The following is a 16,854-nucleotide window of genomic DNA, read 5'->3' as shown; positions in this document are numbered from 1 at the left end:
TCAAAAGGTTTCTTAAAACACTTTTTTGAAGAAGCTTACCCAAATCTAGCTTGGAATAGCTTTAGTGTGCACAATATGTTACTAAAAATAATGATCAGTTCCACATCTCTCACATAATATTGTGTCTCAACATCTTTTCCTTTTAGATTATAAACTGTTGTGAACAGGGCACTTTTTATTTATGGTATTAATAATAATAATAATTGATTATTTTGTTGTATGTACATTGCTGTGGAATATGTTGGAGTTTAATAAATATGTATTAATAATAACAAGAATAAAACCCTTGTAAATACATTTTCTTAGAGGTACATATTCTGGAGTTACTACTCTTTTACAACTGAAGTAAAACAGTTAAATTATTGCAGTGCCTGCATAATAACAATAAATCTCATTGTTATGTGTTACTTCGTGTCTGTGCTGGCATGAAAGGGGTTATACGGTGTGGGGAATGCTTGGAGCTGGTATATAAGGAAAAGTGTACAGATTAAGCACCTAGGTGTCATATTTAGGGTGTGAGTAAATTGGAGAGGGTCAGATACCAGTTTCCTGATGAGTGTCTTAGTATTAATCTTATAATCCCACTTATATAAGCGGGCACAATAAAATGTTTGATCTTAAGATCAATCCTCATGTTTCAGTACTTAAGAAATACAGCTAAATTTACGCATTATGAACTCAGTGGGATGGGCACAGGTCTGTCGTACTTGTGCAGCTGCACACCAAAACCTAGACTATTTAGGCCATGACAGTCCCTGTCAAATGGTTGGTATGGTGTGGTGTGTGCCTGGTTGTATTAGGAAAATAGCAGTTGCCAATAAATATATTGTTGATATGTAAGCATGCAGTATCAATAAAGTAATATTGACAAGCACAAGACAAAAGTAGAAACAGTATGATGTTAATGCTTGAGGTAGAGGGAGAAACATTGGCCAAACCTCCAGTTCACTTTATTTCTGACAATAACATTTCTATTTGACCCACAGTGTTTAGCAGAACTTTTCAATGAATATTTTAAGGGACTTTTCTCAGTTCTCCTCTGATCCCAACAACATAAGCATACACGGAAAAGGTCTTACAGGACCAGTAAAATTTACAAGTAAAATATTTTATTTTGATTTAAGGTTTGTATCTGTTCATCTTGCGCCTATTAATAAACAATTTCTTGGCAATAAATGTCCTTTTTTATATGAGAAAGGTTTTGAGTAGTTGGCTGCTCATTGGTACACAGAACCTTTAAACTATAGTAGGGTTTCTGATACAAACACAAATTTGTTAACAGTGCTAATCAACAGTACATTAAATGTAAATGTATGTAAAATGCTTTAATTGTTGTTATTGGTTATATAATAAATGTTTCTATTATCCTGGAACTTCTAAAAAGTTGTAAAGATGTATCTATCCTGTCACCTCTCTTAGATAGTTATACATATATAGATAGTTTCTTAAAAAACATATTTTTCTGTACAGTTCAGTCTGAGCGGGTGTTTTTAGAGATTGTCACTCTTCCTTTTCAGCCCAACATGCAGTCATAACAGTGCCAGAGCCATAGCTACAGTGGTTGCTTGGACCCCAAGACCTAAATAGGCACAAATTTAAAAACAAAACTCAGATGTTCTTATAGCTTCTGGTATATTCTAGGGCAGAGCAGCCAATCACTTAAAACAAAGATGAATCTTGGTAATGGAAGCAGTGATGCACCTAGAATTTGGTTCAGGATTCAGCCAAATCCAAGCAATATTTGCAGTCCTTAGCCAAACAGAATCCAAGGCTGGTCACTTTGAAGCTCTGAAAATCTGAAAGGATCATTTTTTTTTTCAAATTTAAATATTAGGATTTGGTTGATTTTTTTGTGTGAAAGATTCAGTATTTAGCCAGAGCCAAAAGATTCTGTGCCTCCCTAAATGGAAGTAAAGTTTTTTTCAGTGATGGCCAATGTTCTCACTTAGCCTGGTATAAAGTGTCCTTTTATTTGCATTTATACCTTTTTAGAAGTTTAAATATGTTATTGCAAATTCTGTAATGACCGATGACAAACAAATCACCTCTTTTTTTTGCTTTAATCATGGACCTCATAGACAGCTTTGTTAAAGCAAGCTCTAAAAATGGCCTCCTGATTATCTATTAAAGCTTATTCTACACAGTATTTAGTGATCTCCAATAAACAGTATAGGGCCACGATGTTGCATAAGACGGCCCCTTAATGCAGCTAGCTACTGGGTATTCTCAAAAGGGAAATGATTTTCCACATTGTGTCTATTATACAGAATCCCTTGCCTTTACTGTATTTTTCCGGACACACACAACATATAATCCTTGGCAACAACCACATGATTATTTTAATCATCACTAATTCCGAGTGATAAGAAATGTGATCTTCTCGCTTACACCATACTATTCATTTAACAATCACTCTCTAAAAGATTAAGATAAGGAAGTCCAAACAAGTATGAGGGTTAGGTAGGTCTGTACACTCTATATAAACCTGGGCATCTTACACAAAAGCACCAGCAGCACAATTCAGCAAAGATGTATTTCTGTATCCTGACCCTCTTCCTACTGCACACTGCTGCCGGCTTTGTAAGTATATATGATTCTCCCACATACCCAGAAAGCTGCTGCAATTGCTCTTTATCACTTATTTATGTTTTTTATTGACATATGATGTTTGGTGTAATTGTCTTTGCAGGGTAATTTCTTAAACTACGATTTCCACCTGGCTGGTATTTCACCAGCCTGGCCAGTAAAAATTTTGCTTAGTGCCAATGTTATTAATAGGACAGAAAGATAAAAAATATAGGAAAAATAAAGGCTCTATCTTAAACTGAATCTAATTTGGATTTTGGATTTGCATACATATTAGATTTGGATTTCATAATTAGAAATAAACATCAAGGACATATTAAGGTGAACATTTTCACATTTGTATAATTAACCTCTAAGCACAGGTTTTGCTCTTAAACAGCAAGATAATTACTGTAGTATGTACAATGGAATGCAGTGATGGTCTGACATTTTAGGCATTCATCATGGGTTATAAATCTTTTTGGGCTCCAAAAGAAAAATACTTTACATTATTTTGTAGGTGGCTCAATTGTGTTACATGTTCAGGACCCCAGAGAGATTTTGCTCTTATTTACTGTCTGCAATCGGTGCTGAAATTTCACTAATACTCAAAACTTTTGACAGCTGGGGCAATGAAGAGCAACCAGTCAGAGGTCACTTGACTAATGCAAACGTGTTATTTTCCGGCAACAACAATTTCATAAAAGTAAATACTGGATATTATATGTTGTTTGCTTTAGGGGTTTCATAACTCAATAGGCATAAAAAAACATTACAAAATGTTATTGCCAAATAATACTTGGTAATATACTGTTCCTGTCTATGAAGAATGTCTTAATTTAGATACGGCATCTCCTATTCACATATACATACATACATTCAAATATGTTTGACAAAAATATCTTATGCTCCAAGAATGAAATTGGTGGGAACTGACTTAATAATTCCAGCAAGGACTCTTGCTCTCAGAGGTTGTCTGTAAGTATTTGTGCCTTTACTTGGAGCACATGTAAAAGGTCCACCATCTAAAGTGTGGATCGTATGTACTTTTACTTCAAGGCTGAATTTAAATGGACAACACAAGCAATGGAAACAGTGCATCCTATTAGTGATGTGTGGGTTAACCCATAATCCGTGGAACCTGTGGGTTTACCCTTAGGTCTGGCAGGTTAGGGGTAAAATATGGCCGACCGTTGTGGGTTAGGGTTGGGTGTGAGTCTTGGAACCTAAGGCATGCGCAGAAGTAGCATACAGAGCATGCAGACATGGATACAAGTTGGGTGCGGGTCTCAAAATGGCAATGTTTTGCAGGTTAAGGTCAGTGTGGTTTAAGGTTTTGCGGGTTAGGGTCAGGTGTGGGTTGCGTTTTTCCTAAACTGCATAACTACAGCCTATAGGTACATGTTACTGCAAATAACACACTTCTCAAGTAACTTATGACAGATTAAACTTTCATGTCCAAAGGGCAAGATAAGGGCACTGCTATTTTCGATGCATTTCTTGTAAGCACTAAGCACCCCTTAATGCAACCCATTAGTTATGGGTGATTTCAGGGATGTTGTTAGTTGAGGATCGTTGACCTCACAGTACAGCTCAACGCTGGAGCTCAGTGTTCACTCAGTTTTTCTACCAGAACTGAAAAAGAGCAAATCAATTTTAGAAATGGGAAATCGCCAAAATGATGCCAAGTTTTTTTTTTAATTTTACCTGGGGTAAATTCAATGACTTAAAGCAGATTAAGTCCATTTGATCTTTATAGTAACAATAAGATATTAAAGAAATAAAAAAAATCCATTAAAGCCTATATAAAAATGCACATCTAATTTAGAGCTTAGTGGAAGCAATCACTATAAGTGAACCACACTGTTCTGCAATGCAATGTTTACGTATAGGGATAGCTCATTCTAAGCAACTTTTCAGTTGGACTTCATTTTTCATTTCTTATAGTTATTTAATAATTTGCCTTCTATTGCTGACTCTTCCCATCTCAAATGAGGGTAACTGACCCCGACAGCTAAAACACAAATGCTCTGCAAGGCTACAATGTTGTTATTAGTAATTTTTATTACTTTTATTCAGGCCCTCTTCTGTTCATATTCCCATCTCTCGTTCAAAAAACTGCCTGGTTGCTAGGGTAATTTAGACAATAGCGACATGATAGCTTCTAAAATTCTGGTCTAGAGAGCTGCTGAATAAAAAGAGAAATAACTAAAAACCACAGATAATAAAAAATGAAAACCAGTTGCAAATTTCCATAGAATATCACTCTCTTCATTATACTAAATGTTTACACCCATATATAATGGATATAGAGGAATGTGCCCATAAAACAAATATGTAAATAAATGTGTAAAAAAAAATGAAATTAGCACCGTAGGTTGCTAGGGTAATTTGAACCCTAGCAATCAAAGAGCCGCTAAAATTCTTGACTAGAGAGCTGCTGAATAAAAAGCTCAATAACTCAAAAAAACACAGATAATAAAAAATGAAACCTCTCATGCTAAAAGTTCACACCCAAATATAATGGATATAGAGAAATGTGCCCATAACAAATATGTAAAAAAGTGTAAAAAACTGAAATGAGCACTCAAGGCTTTATATAGATAAATTATATTACATGTTAAATTATTACAAGGTACTTTTAATGCCTTGGTGTTCCAAATTTATTTCAGGTGCTAGCTGGAAGGCTCATTTACAAGTGCAGCATTTTTCTTCTAGTAGCATCATTACATCCGCAATGCATCTAATTGAATGAATCAGACGCAAGTTGTGGCTAACACTGGCATCACTTGCACCAATTCACACAGCATTAATATTGACATTAGTGCGTAATTTGCTTGGCACAAGAGGGTGGCTAAGAGAGTGACCATGCATACTGCCAAACAGAGCCTTCTGTAGTCTGCCAGTCCACATTGGTCTACCAAATAACCATTCACAGCCCTTACTGGTCATCCCTAGGAAAAGTTTTTCATGCTTGCGTTGCTCCCCTATTTATTTATATTTAAATGTTGCTCACGAGTAAAAAGGTTGGGGACCCCTGCACTAGTGGAACCCTAAAATTACCATAATGTCTAGATTGTGATAACTCCAGGTTCTTTGGCATTAACAAGTGCACTATTCATCAGAGTGCGTGCCTGAGGCAAGATTCTCAGATTGCCTCACAGCAGCGCCCCTATACCTTGGAGGTTATGAGGTTTTTTTTTTGAAGAGTAGTGTAGGCGCTGACCTAATAACAGAATCTAGTGAAACTACATGTATGGGATCTGTTATCCGGAAACTTACCGTATTATGTTCCTTAGACTCCATTTTAATCAAATAATTCACATTTTTAGCAATGATTTCATTTTTTCTCTGTAATAATAAAATAGTACCTTGTACTTGATCCCAACTAAGATATGATTAATCCTTATTGGAGGCAAAATAATCTATGGGTTTAATTAATGTTTAAATAATTTTTAGTAGGTTTAAGGTATGAGGATCCAAATTACGTAACGATCCCTTATCCATAAAAGCTTAGGTCTCGAGCAGTCTGGATAACAGGCTTCTACCTGTATTTAAAACAGATCTATTTGATCTTATTTTGCATATAACTTTGAATAAAATATACTCATCCTGTTTAAAGAACTGTATGGTACCCAGGATGCCAAACACTCATGCAGATTCTTGGCAGAGAATAGGACCGTATTGAGAATTTTGTTTTAGCCTTGGAAGGGATGGCAGAAGAAAATCTCACATGTTTGACAACCTAAGCTAAACTCTGGAAAACAAAACATGTTTCTTTAATGCGGCACTGTTCACAACCCTGCAAACACAGAAATGTTTCATCTGGAGATCTACTCTACTGCATGATATACGATGAAGAAAGAATTTATGGGGTATGTCTTTTTCCTTATTTTTCTAATTAATGACCAGTGATCCTCTGTACCCCTCACACTTCCAGCATTCGTAGTATTCTAACAACTGCTAAAACTGACCAACTGGATATGCATTTAAGGAAATTATGGAAATGTTTGAACTGTGACTGGTTAATATTATTACACCTCTGTAAGTTTCAGCTAAAAACCTACCTGATTAGTTCAATTGAACCTTTGTTTTTAGGATGTTGGTGACTGTTACCCCAAAGGGTTTAAAATGCCAGGGTATTCCCAACCAAAAGTGGTATGAAGGTGATACCCTTACTGGCTACCTAAGATGATAACTACATCAAGCTTTTAGAACATCTCAGTGCCTAAGAGATAGAAAAGTTTTAAAAGCTTGATGTAATTAGCATCTTTAGTTATGTTTCATATCAAAAGTTTTTACCTATAACTTTTCATCTGGCTAACATTGCATAGCACCTTTATCTAGTATCCCCTACCTTGATACAAATAAAAGCCAGTGTTGAGTTTTTTTCAAGATTACTCAGCAAATTATTACTACTAGATAAATGTTTACAACTTTTGGGAATACCAAAAAAACATATTTTATAGTGAAGCTTGTTTACTTAGGCCAGTAAGTCTTATTATTGTAATTGCTTTACTACATAATTATATTATGCAGAGGCACCTACATTTTGTCTTTAATAAAATCCTGCTACACTTAGGACTGACCCATGAACATATTAAAAATTGAATCTAGAAAGGTCCAAACCACACTTTCAGTAAACATATGACACTGGAGCTATTTTTGCCTAAAATCTCTGATGCTCTGATCAATAATATTATGATGGTAGCACATGTTGGTCCAAGAAAGGATCTAAACATATCACTGCCACTCCCACACCTATGGACACAATAGGGGCCCTCTATATACATGTTCTTGGACTTAGCATTCTTTAATGTCTAAAGGGGTTATTTACTTACCACACTGCAGTTGTGGACCCACAAATGTCCTTGTAGATAAAATCCTGTTCATTAAGTGCACTTGCATCAACAAGCATCCTTGCTCTTACATTTAGGGTCAGATTTATAAAAAATGTGAGTTTAGAGCTCAATACATTAAAGTGGACCTGTCCCTCAGACATGAAAAGCTGTATAATAAAAGTCCTTTTCAAATTAAACATGAAACCCAAATTCATTTTTATATTAACACATTCAAACCCATTATAAATGCATTTAAAAATCCCAGCTGTCAATCATATACTGCCTGCCCTGCCTCTATGCCTTAGGCATAGAGGCAGGGCAGACAATTACTTAAACTTTCCATTCAGCACTCACATTCTCCCTACCTTCTCACCATCTAATTGTGTAGCCAGTGCATGGGCCTGGGCATCTGATCCCCCATTTTGGCGCATACACAAGATTTTGGGGTGATACAAAGCTTGCCTTAATAACAGTGCCCACAAAATGGCAGCTGCCTGCTGGCTGTGATTGTATATTCCCAACAATGAAGGAAACAAGATTTACATCATTTCTATAGTATATGAAGTTAACTTTGCTTAACAAACACAATAGAAAGGAAATTGGAATTATTTCTTAGGGTGACAGATCCCCTTTAAAGCTCATCCACATTCTATTCATTCCTACGGGATTTTTAGAAGCATATTTATCAATGGGTGAAAGCACCATTTGATAAATATGGTTCTAAAAATCTCATAGGAATGAATAGAATGTGGGTGAGTTTTTATATATTAAGCCAAGGGTCCCCAACCTTTTGACCTGTGAGCCACATTCAAATGTAAAAAGAGTTAGTGTGCAATACAAGCATGCAAAAATTCCCTGGGAATGCCAAATAAGGTCTGTGATTGACTAATTAATGGTCACTATGTGGACTTACAGTCTACAAGAGGCTCTGTTTGGGGGTACACCTGGTTTATATGCCTCCAAAACTTGCCTTCAAGCCAGGAATTCAGATATAAGCACCTGGTTTAAGTCCACTAGGAGCAAAATCCAAGGGGTTGGTGATTACCATATTGCTCACAAGCTACTGGTTGGAGATCACTGTATTAAGCTCTAAACTCACATTTTGATAAACCTGCCCCATAGTTTCACTTGGCATCACTGCATTCCTCCTGCCTTCTGTTTCTACTCAAACATTGTTGCGCAAATTGAAGAAGGCTCCTGAGAGAACCCGGGAGCTACTCCCACATTCGAAATACACAAAAGCTCCTTGTTTCTCACAGCAGCCTGTGTCAATCACAACAGTGTATATGCATCAAACAAATTGGGCTTAATTTAAGGTGTTTGGACTCAAGTGTGTGTCACTCTTTTATGCTTATTTTAGTAGTTTTAATAGACTCTCACGTCTCATTGCAGAAAATTGGTCACCAGAACAGTTCTGTGGATCAGCACTCCTTTGGCTGGAACATACCAACAGAGAAACTACCTTTGCAAATGAGACAAAAGGCTCTGATGTGATTTCTAATACTATTTTTATATTTCATCTCAACGAATTGACCTTCTTGTTGTCTGTCTGTTTTACTTCATGTTTCTCTGTTATGTGCCCACCACTTTATGCATAAAATAATCTCTCTGTAATGCATATGTGGAAAGCTGAAGAGTTTTCCCAAAGAGAAACAAATATATACTGTATATTTGATTACAAATGATATCTATGATAGGAGGAGCTAAGATTTGAAATACCCCTATAGCCAACATTTCTGGCTACTTTATTTATTTATATTTTTTCTTTATATAGGGAATTCAGAACAATACTATAATACAACTGTAACAGAAACAACAATTTTGGTCCAGGTCCAGTAGCAGTAGCAGGCAGAGAGCAAGGAAATCTTCTATGGACAACTTACAATCTAATATAGATTTAATGAAAAATAATGTTTCAACCAATTGCTTCCTGTCTTCAATTTTATATAGATAGTTGAAATACATAAGCTATTTAAGTTTGAACTGCATAAGACTATGTATAGGGACAGTACCACTTATATGTCCCCATTTATTGCTCATATTAAGTAAGATAGGAGTGAAAAATACAAGTAGATATTAAATACACACTAATATTGGCAAAACAAAAGTTATAGCGAAAGTTGATGCATAGAGTTTTGTTGTTAATGCTTTAGTATCTTCTTTCACTTTTTTGTAGTACTCCTAACCATTCTGCTTACTTCTTTGCTTTTCCTTGTGTTCACATTAAAATTTATTAAAATTAAGTTAAGACTTAAGTTATTACTTTCCCTCTCTTCATTAGTTTTGTTTAGCCATTAGAGTGGAATAGGTAACCACAGTGTCTGTGCTCTCTCTGCAGTCACTTCCTGAAGAAAGGAATTCACAGGGGCCCAAATAGTGTTTGGGATAATATGGATTCTGAAGATCAGGATGTCAGTGAGATAGACTGGAAAAATGATGACCCCATATTGGATGAATGTCTCTGGCTGGTGAGATGGGAATTCCAGGGCAGCAGTTTCCTTTACTGATCTTGTTCTCCCATTTAAAAATTCATATGTATTTTTAAATGGCATAAAATGTGGCCATGTTCTCTTCTTACCATGATGGCCACCCCATCTTGAATCATTCTACAGATATTGCTAGTTCTGAGAGCCATTGGCTTGATGCCTCATAACTCAACTCAGTGCTGAATATCATGACCTGCAATAACGTCTACTCAGGCAAGGGGATATGTTAAATACTCACCATGTTATTTTCTAGCAACTGAGCTTTAATAAACTGATTTTAAATTCTGTCTCCAGTGTGTTTATTCTAACCACTAGAGGGTAGTGTTATATTTTCAGAGTCTTACATACATGTGACCAGTAAAATCCTATCTGCTACTGGTAATTAGACCGGTAGCAAACGTTGCACCTTTTTTCATAAACCTACTGTTTGGAAATAAATCACATGCAATGTTCACTTTGTTCAACCTAACAAATTTATAACATCTACAACCAGGAAAACCAGTGGAGAATGTAAGAACTCAAACCCCAGTGCACACTCTAACTATGTTTTGAAAGCAGTTGGAGAAAAGCCAATCCCTTATCGCATGGTGCCATCCTGTGTGCAGGCACAGGGAGAGAATTTCGGTGTAAAAATGCATACTTTTGCATTGAAATCAGCTGCACACAGGACTACACAGGAGGAGAAAGTATATGTTTAGTCCTGTGTGTCATTAGTCTTAGGGGAAAAGTGCAACTTTGCTTTCCTGTATGAAGTATAAACATGAATTCTGAGCAGAGAATAGAACCTTAGCACAGTAGCAAAGTCAAAAGTTTCTGGGGATTATGGAGCAGAAATACCCGAATATGATGATCTGGATATATGTCTATTAATGCTGCACATCTATAGGACTTCCTCTGCCAGGGTGTCCGGTCTTAGTCCTACAGTAACCTTGCGTTAAATGTCTGGATCACTGTTATGCCATTCTTATATCTGTATCTTTTTGGATATGTTAGCTAATTCTCTATCAATTATTCTCAATCAATATAATATTTTAGAAATACGTTCTATGCTTATAAATTGATACTATCATTGTACTACACAGAGCTTCACCAACATGCCAATTTATCTGTTACTAGTCATGTCATAAATGAACATTTTATGAATTGTTTTCATTTGTAGGTGACCAAAAATGCTTCAGGTATTCTCACTGGAAAGGATCACTGTGTCTGTGAGATTGTCCTACCAGACAGTACTTTCCCAGCCCAGAGGGTAGCATCTTTAGAAGATGAGACTCAGCGGCTAGGTAACCGGGTGGAAGATGAAATGCAAAAGGTAAGTTCATTAATTATGGATATTGTGGTATTCTAGTTGTGTATCAGTCCTTTGAAGGACTCAATAATAATTTATTTTAAGTCTAATAAATAAAGGGAATCTGACTAAAATCAATGTGATAAGTTTATACTGAATGTGATAGAACACTACAGTATATTTTGGGAAACTAAACTGTTTCTACTCATTCCCTCTGATGCTGCCAGAAATGCAATGTTTCTCTTACATCCTTTATGAACCCAACACCAGCTGGAGCTGTAATTCAGCAGCAGAAAAGGAGCCATAGTTTAAATAAATCAGTGCTGTAGCTTGTTTTACAGAAGCATACTGAAAAACTCTCCTCAGAAGGCAGCCCCCGGCAAGTTACTAGGGACGGCAAAAATCCACTCCTGGTAACTTAAAAAAGCTGAAATTATAATTTTGGCTCTTCTAGTGCAGAGAGCACAAGTTGGGGGGGGGGGGGGGCGCCAGGACCCCTGAAGCAGTGCTGATTTATACCCTAAGCCAAACACTCCCCCACCAAGTAAAAAACTAAAATTACAAATGAAAACAGCATATGGCCCAATTGTTATAGTCCTGTTAAGTTATGTATGATTTTATTGCTCAGTATTGCATTCAGAGTTGGACTGGGCCAGTGGGGCACTGGGAAAAAACCCAGTGGGTCCCGGTGGCCCAGACCCGATCCCTGCCAGACAATGCCGGATTTGAGTTTCAGGCGCCCAGAGGGCACCACAATTCTGGGCCTGTTGCCGGAGGTCCCCAGGCTGCATTTCCCCCTCACTGATGTGCTGAAAGTTTAATTTATGCATGCTCAGGGCAGGGTGTTGAGAAGTTGGCGGGGGCCCATATGGGGGTGTGGGGGTCACAGCAGGGGCCCCTTGGGGGGTGGGCTGGGGCGGCGCCCCCCCAGTCTGACCTTGATTGCATTTATATTTTGGGCAAATGGATTTTGATATATAAATCAATCTTTCAGTACCAATATATATGGATAAAGATAAGCTGTATAATTATATGTATACTAATTTTCTTTTAGCTAGACGAGCAAGAAATCAGATTAGACTCATACCTGGAAAGGCTCATTAACCTAACCTGGCGACTGGAACGTCTAGAGAAAATGCGCCCAGATGCCCTTGTGGAAATCAACTTCGATCTTCTCAGAAAGGAGTTACAGGACATGGAACGATTTGTTAATGCACTAAAGGCCACGCTTAAAGGAAACAGCACTCATGTTGAAAATCTATATACAGAGGTAATATCTAATGTGAAAATATGAGAACCAATATTAAAAACTGAAATCATTTTATAGGTTAGTTGCAGAAGGTAAAGGGGGTTGATATTGATGGGAAAGAAACCAGTGAAATGATGTATTGTTATAGAAATGTGCTATCTAGTAATTTCATGCAGAAAGACCAAAGAAACCACTCAGTAGGTAACTTTTGTTCAGCAAAATCAATGAAGGCAAATATTTGATTTGTTGCCATGGGTTAATTAAGTAGTGCAAATTTGTCCATTTTTACTATATGAGCCCATATGTAAGAAGATATCACTTATTATGTACCTACAGATTTGTTGCATACCTTTCTATGAGACCCTTTCTAATACACACTGCCCCCTTTGGCAGATTTCAAAAACAAATCAGGTTATGGCAAAATTTTTGTTTGGCCATATGAAAGGTGAAATGCCCCCATTATAACAAAAAGTTGCAGTGGATGTGTACCTGTGAATTTGTACCCTTGTGCTAGGCACCAGTATTAGCCAGTGTAGCGACAAAAAAAACTATTCCCTGCTTCATACTTGGGCTCTGTGTCAAAATGCAAGTTTCTCCTGCTTAGGATTACTGAACACAATAAGCAAGGTTCAACATACTTTTGGCCAAGGGTGAACTATACTTTTGCTTTAATCAGATTGTAATTCCAGCCCCTCCCCCCCCAAATACACACACTATTACTGTTATCTTATTAGTGCTGAAAATGCAAATCCTGGGTGGAGCAACCGCACCTGGCAAAGATCCAATATCTGGCAACCTCAAGAATCTTTTCATTTAGGGACTGTTTTCAAGTGTTCCAGAATTGGGCACAATGGTTGCATCTGACAGTTAATGGGCCACAAGATAGCACCAGTTACATCTTCATGTAATGGCTACCAGCAAGGAGCTTGCTCCTACCTATTAATAAATTAGACCTTAAATCTAATAGTATAAATCTATATAAGAAGTAGTCACAGGAGCCACGTGTTCCTGTAGTATTTGATATGCTTAAATGGGGTGGATGAGAGTTCTAGATATTTCAGCTTTACAGTAATTTATACAAATAAAATAAACGATTCAGTGCTTTCAGCAAAAACATAAAGATTGACAAAGCAGCTATTGGTCTTACCTCCACCATTGCTCAGACTCTTCCCTTATTGTCTACTGCATTTTTTGTTAGGTGAAAAATATCTCAAAAATTGTTGGGCAACTAGAAACCATGGACAAAAACAATGTCATCAAAGCTCAAAGGGACATGGAAATTTTAAAGAAGAAGCTTCTGGACTGTGAAAAGAACCTCAAAGCCATTAAGATGCCGGTCACTATACCACTTGGTCAGTAAAATATCAGTAACTGCTATCTCTTAGCTTTTATGCAGACACATTGGAGGTCTGAATAAGATTGCTGTTATAAAAAACGGTTATATGGAATAAAAAGCTCTGTGAAGTATAAGTATAATAGGAGCTATTATTTGGAGCAATAAGAGTAGTTATAGGGATACACAAGGTCAACCACCAAGAAGAATAGAGTAATAAAATAAAATGGTTGTTGTGAAAATCTAAGACCTACTTTTGGGTGAAATTTTCAAATATCTTGCAGGTGTAGCCAACTGCCAAAGTATTAGCTAAAAATGATGACTTTTTTTTACAAAGTTGCATTTGAAGATACATCTGGGTGTTTGTCCCAGGGTTAAACCGTTTCCTACAAGCCGTGCACTGTTTGCACTTGTGTATGTGGTGCCAAACTAGTGCCTTCAGTACAAAATACAGTTACACCAGTACTACGCCTTAAGACACATTATTCCAGGAAGTGTGTTTATTTTAGGAGTTTTTAAACTGAGTATAGTTTAGTTTTGTATCTTATGGTCTTTGTCAAATTTGTTTTGTAAAGAAAAGTACTGATCATATTGTTTTCTTTTACCTTTCTCCTCGTGTCTTCAGGATCATGCCAGCATCATGGCTTAGCTCGCATTGGCAAACCAAACATTATTCAAGTCAATTGGAAAGGTATTGGTTACAAGTCTGGAGCTTGGGGTAAAGATGCAGCTTGGAACACCACCAGGAAATTCATGTACTGGGTCGCACCACTGAATACCGACGGTCGTATATTGGAGTCTGTGCGAGTCTTTTCAAATCTGTATGACATGCAATTGAACAGAAGTGCAGTGAATGTACCTCTTGCTGTGTTTATAAAAAACAAGTGGAACTACACCATTGCTGGCCAAGGTTCTGGAATGGTTGTCCATAATTATCATTTGTACTTCAACTGTTATAATAGTAGAGATATGTGTAGGATCAATTTAAGCAGCTTTGTGACCCAACGCAAAACCCTTTTAAATGCAGTGTTCAACAACCGATACTCCTACGCTGGTGCCAGCTACCAGGATATGGACTTTGCTTCAGATGAGAGGGGTTTGTGGGTCTTATATACCACAGAAGAAAATGCCGGCAAGCTTGTAATAGGCAAGGTTAATGTTGCTACCTTCAATATAGATATCAGTTGGCCCACCTCCCAGTACAAACCTGAGGTTAGCAATGCCTTTATGATCTGTGGGGTTCTATATGCTACACGCTCCATCAGCCCAAAGCAAGAGGAGATCTTCTACACATTCGATACTAAGACAGGAAAGGAATTACGAATTAGCATTATTATGGATAAAATATCAGAAAAAGTGCAAAGTCTAAGTTACAACTCCAATGACCGTAAGCTCTACATGTATACTGAGGGTGTTTTAGTGAGCTATGATGTTGCTTTAAAGCCTTAAGGTGACTTCTCCGCCTACAGTTTTACCATTACTTAGTATATCAAGTAATTGGCACGCAAATTATTTCCTTGGTCCTCATCACAAAATCAAATTATATATAAATTAGCAAAATGTAGCATACCTGCTCAGATAAATGTATAATAATAAGGAACTCAGTCCCTGCCTATCTATCTACTGTATATATATAACAACATAATCAGGAGAGGGCACTCACCACCAAAACAAAAGATGCCTGGGTGCCGGGTAAGGTAGCCACCATGTAGAGAAACAAAGGACTCAGCACTCACAGGATTTGCAGAAAATTTTTTAAAAATTCTTTAACGTGCAATATTGCACATTAAAGAATTTTTTCTGCAAATCCCGTGAGTGCTGAGTCCTTTGTTTATCTATCTATCTATCTATCTATCTATCTATATATATATATATATATATATATATATATATATCTCACAGGTTCTGCTTTGCTACCATTACATGGCAACATTTTTTTATTGCTAATGTTCAATGATAATTTCTATACCTTTAACATTGCCTCTTTCTACTAAACTAGATATCCAGTGTTCCAGTGATGTAATCGTACATCATGATATCCCAACCTTTGATAGCCTTAATTTGTTACTTTCATTGTCTTAATTCCACATTGCAAAATCAAAAAATTCCTAATATATTCGAGTTATATGGACACACACACATATATATATCAACACACACACACACTTTACTATTCTCTGGTGCATTAAATGCCATCTTTGCATGTTTTAATAAAATTGTATCATTTTCTGTTCAAATCATGACAAGTGTTAATTCTGATTGCAAGAGAGAAATAAAATCATTATATCAGATGCTGTGATTTCAATTCTCTTTTCCTAATTAAGACTCAGCTTACTTTTATTTGTGCAAAAACACACATTCTGTTTTTCACCTTCTGTTCTCATAAAGAAATATGTAGAAAAGCGCAGGCCGGGGGCTATGCCAAAGAAACAGTTCCTCTACGAGCACAACTTTATAAAACATCAGGTTACCATTGCAAGGCAGTGTGGAGGGTTATGTATACCTCTCCTAAAGGGTCTCAACTCTCTGTTCAGTGTAGCTTTGTGAAACCTGAACAATAATTTGACCAGTAAATGGAAAACATTTAAATATTATGATACCGTGATTACCGTGATCATGGCTTAGTTATCAAGTATAGTTCAATTCAGCCAATCGATTCAGCCATCAAATACAGCCCATTCTGATGCAATAACTTCACCCCAGTGTCATAACCCCACCCAACATCATTGTGCCAGCCCCTGACATCATCATGACAAGCCCATTGCATTGTTGCTTCACCTACAATGTCATCAGCCCCACCCCTTTGGGTTAGTCACTGGCAAAGGTGGCAACCCTAATATAAACGATTTACATTTTGTTTCCTTCAGTCTTGGAATTCACAGTTACAGCAAGCAGGCAGGTGCTAGTACTTTCAATATCAATTAAACATCTTTTTTGTGATCTTCTAATGTCTTGTATATGTGTGTATGAATCTGTGTGCCTGCCTGTGCAAGAGTCTGTTCACCTGCCTGAGTAAGAGTCTGAGTCTGTTGCCTACCTGAGTATGAGTCTGTGCACCTGCCTGACTATGAGCCAGGGTTACCTCCACATTT

General features: G+C 37.0%; 1 protein-coding gene across 1 annotated transcript; it reads left to right on the top strand.

Moving 5' to 3' along the window:
- The first annotated feature begins 2,509 nt into the window (after window positions 1-2,509).
- LOC100498119 (olfactomedin) lies at window positions 2,510-15,532 on the top strand. Its single transcript, XM_002939385.4, has 5 exons — window positions 2,510-2,580; window positions 11,052-11,204; window positions 12,235-12,450; window positions 13,628-13,781; window positions 14,388-15,532. The coding sequence occupies exons 1-5, from the start codon at window positions 2,530-2,532 to the stop codon at window positions 15,209-15,211; spliced, it is 1,398 nt and encodes a 465-aa protein (XP_002939431.1). The 5' UTR covers window positions 2,510-2,529; the 3' UTR covers window positions 15,212-15,532.
- Window positions 15,533-16,854: the final 1,322 nt, after the last annotated feature.

The sequence above is a fragment of the Xenopus tropicalis genome, chromosome 8 (assembly GCF_000004195.4).
Source record: "Xenopus tropicalis strain Nigerian chromosome 8, UCB_Xtro_10.0, whole genome shotgun sequence".
NCBI classification, from domain to species: Eukaryota; Metazoa; Chordata; class Amphibia; order Anura; family Pipidae; genus Xenopus; species Xenopus tropicalis.
Note: the sequence above shows the minus strand (reverse complement) of the source record. Positions and strands in the feature narration are given on the sequence as shown.

Excerpts from the sequence above, each read along its gene's own strand:
- LOC100498119 (XM_002939385.4), top strand. The coding sequence starts at position 2,530 with ATGTATTTCTGTATCCTGACCCTCTTCCTACTGCACACTGCTGCCGGC. Across the intron at positions 12,451-13,627 it reads TTGAAAATCTATATACAGAG|GTGAAAAATATCTCAAAAAT; the intron begins GTAATATCTAAT and ends ATTTTTTGTTAG. Across the intron at positions 13,782-14,387 it reads GCCGGTCACTATACCACTTG|GATCATGCCAGCATCATGGC; the intron begins GTCAGTAAAATA and ends TCGTGTCTTCAG.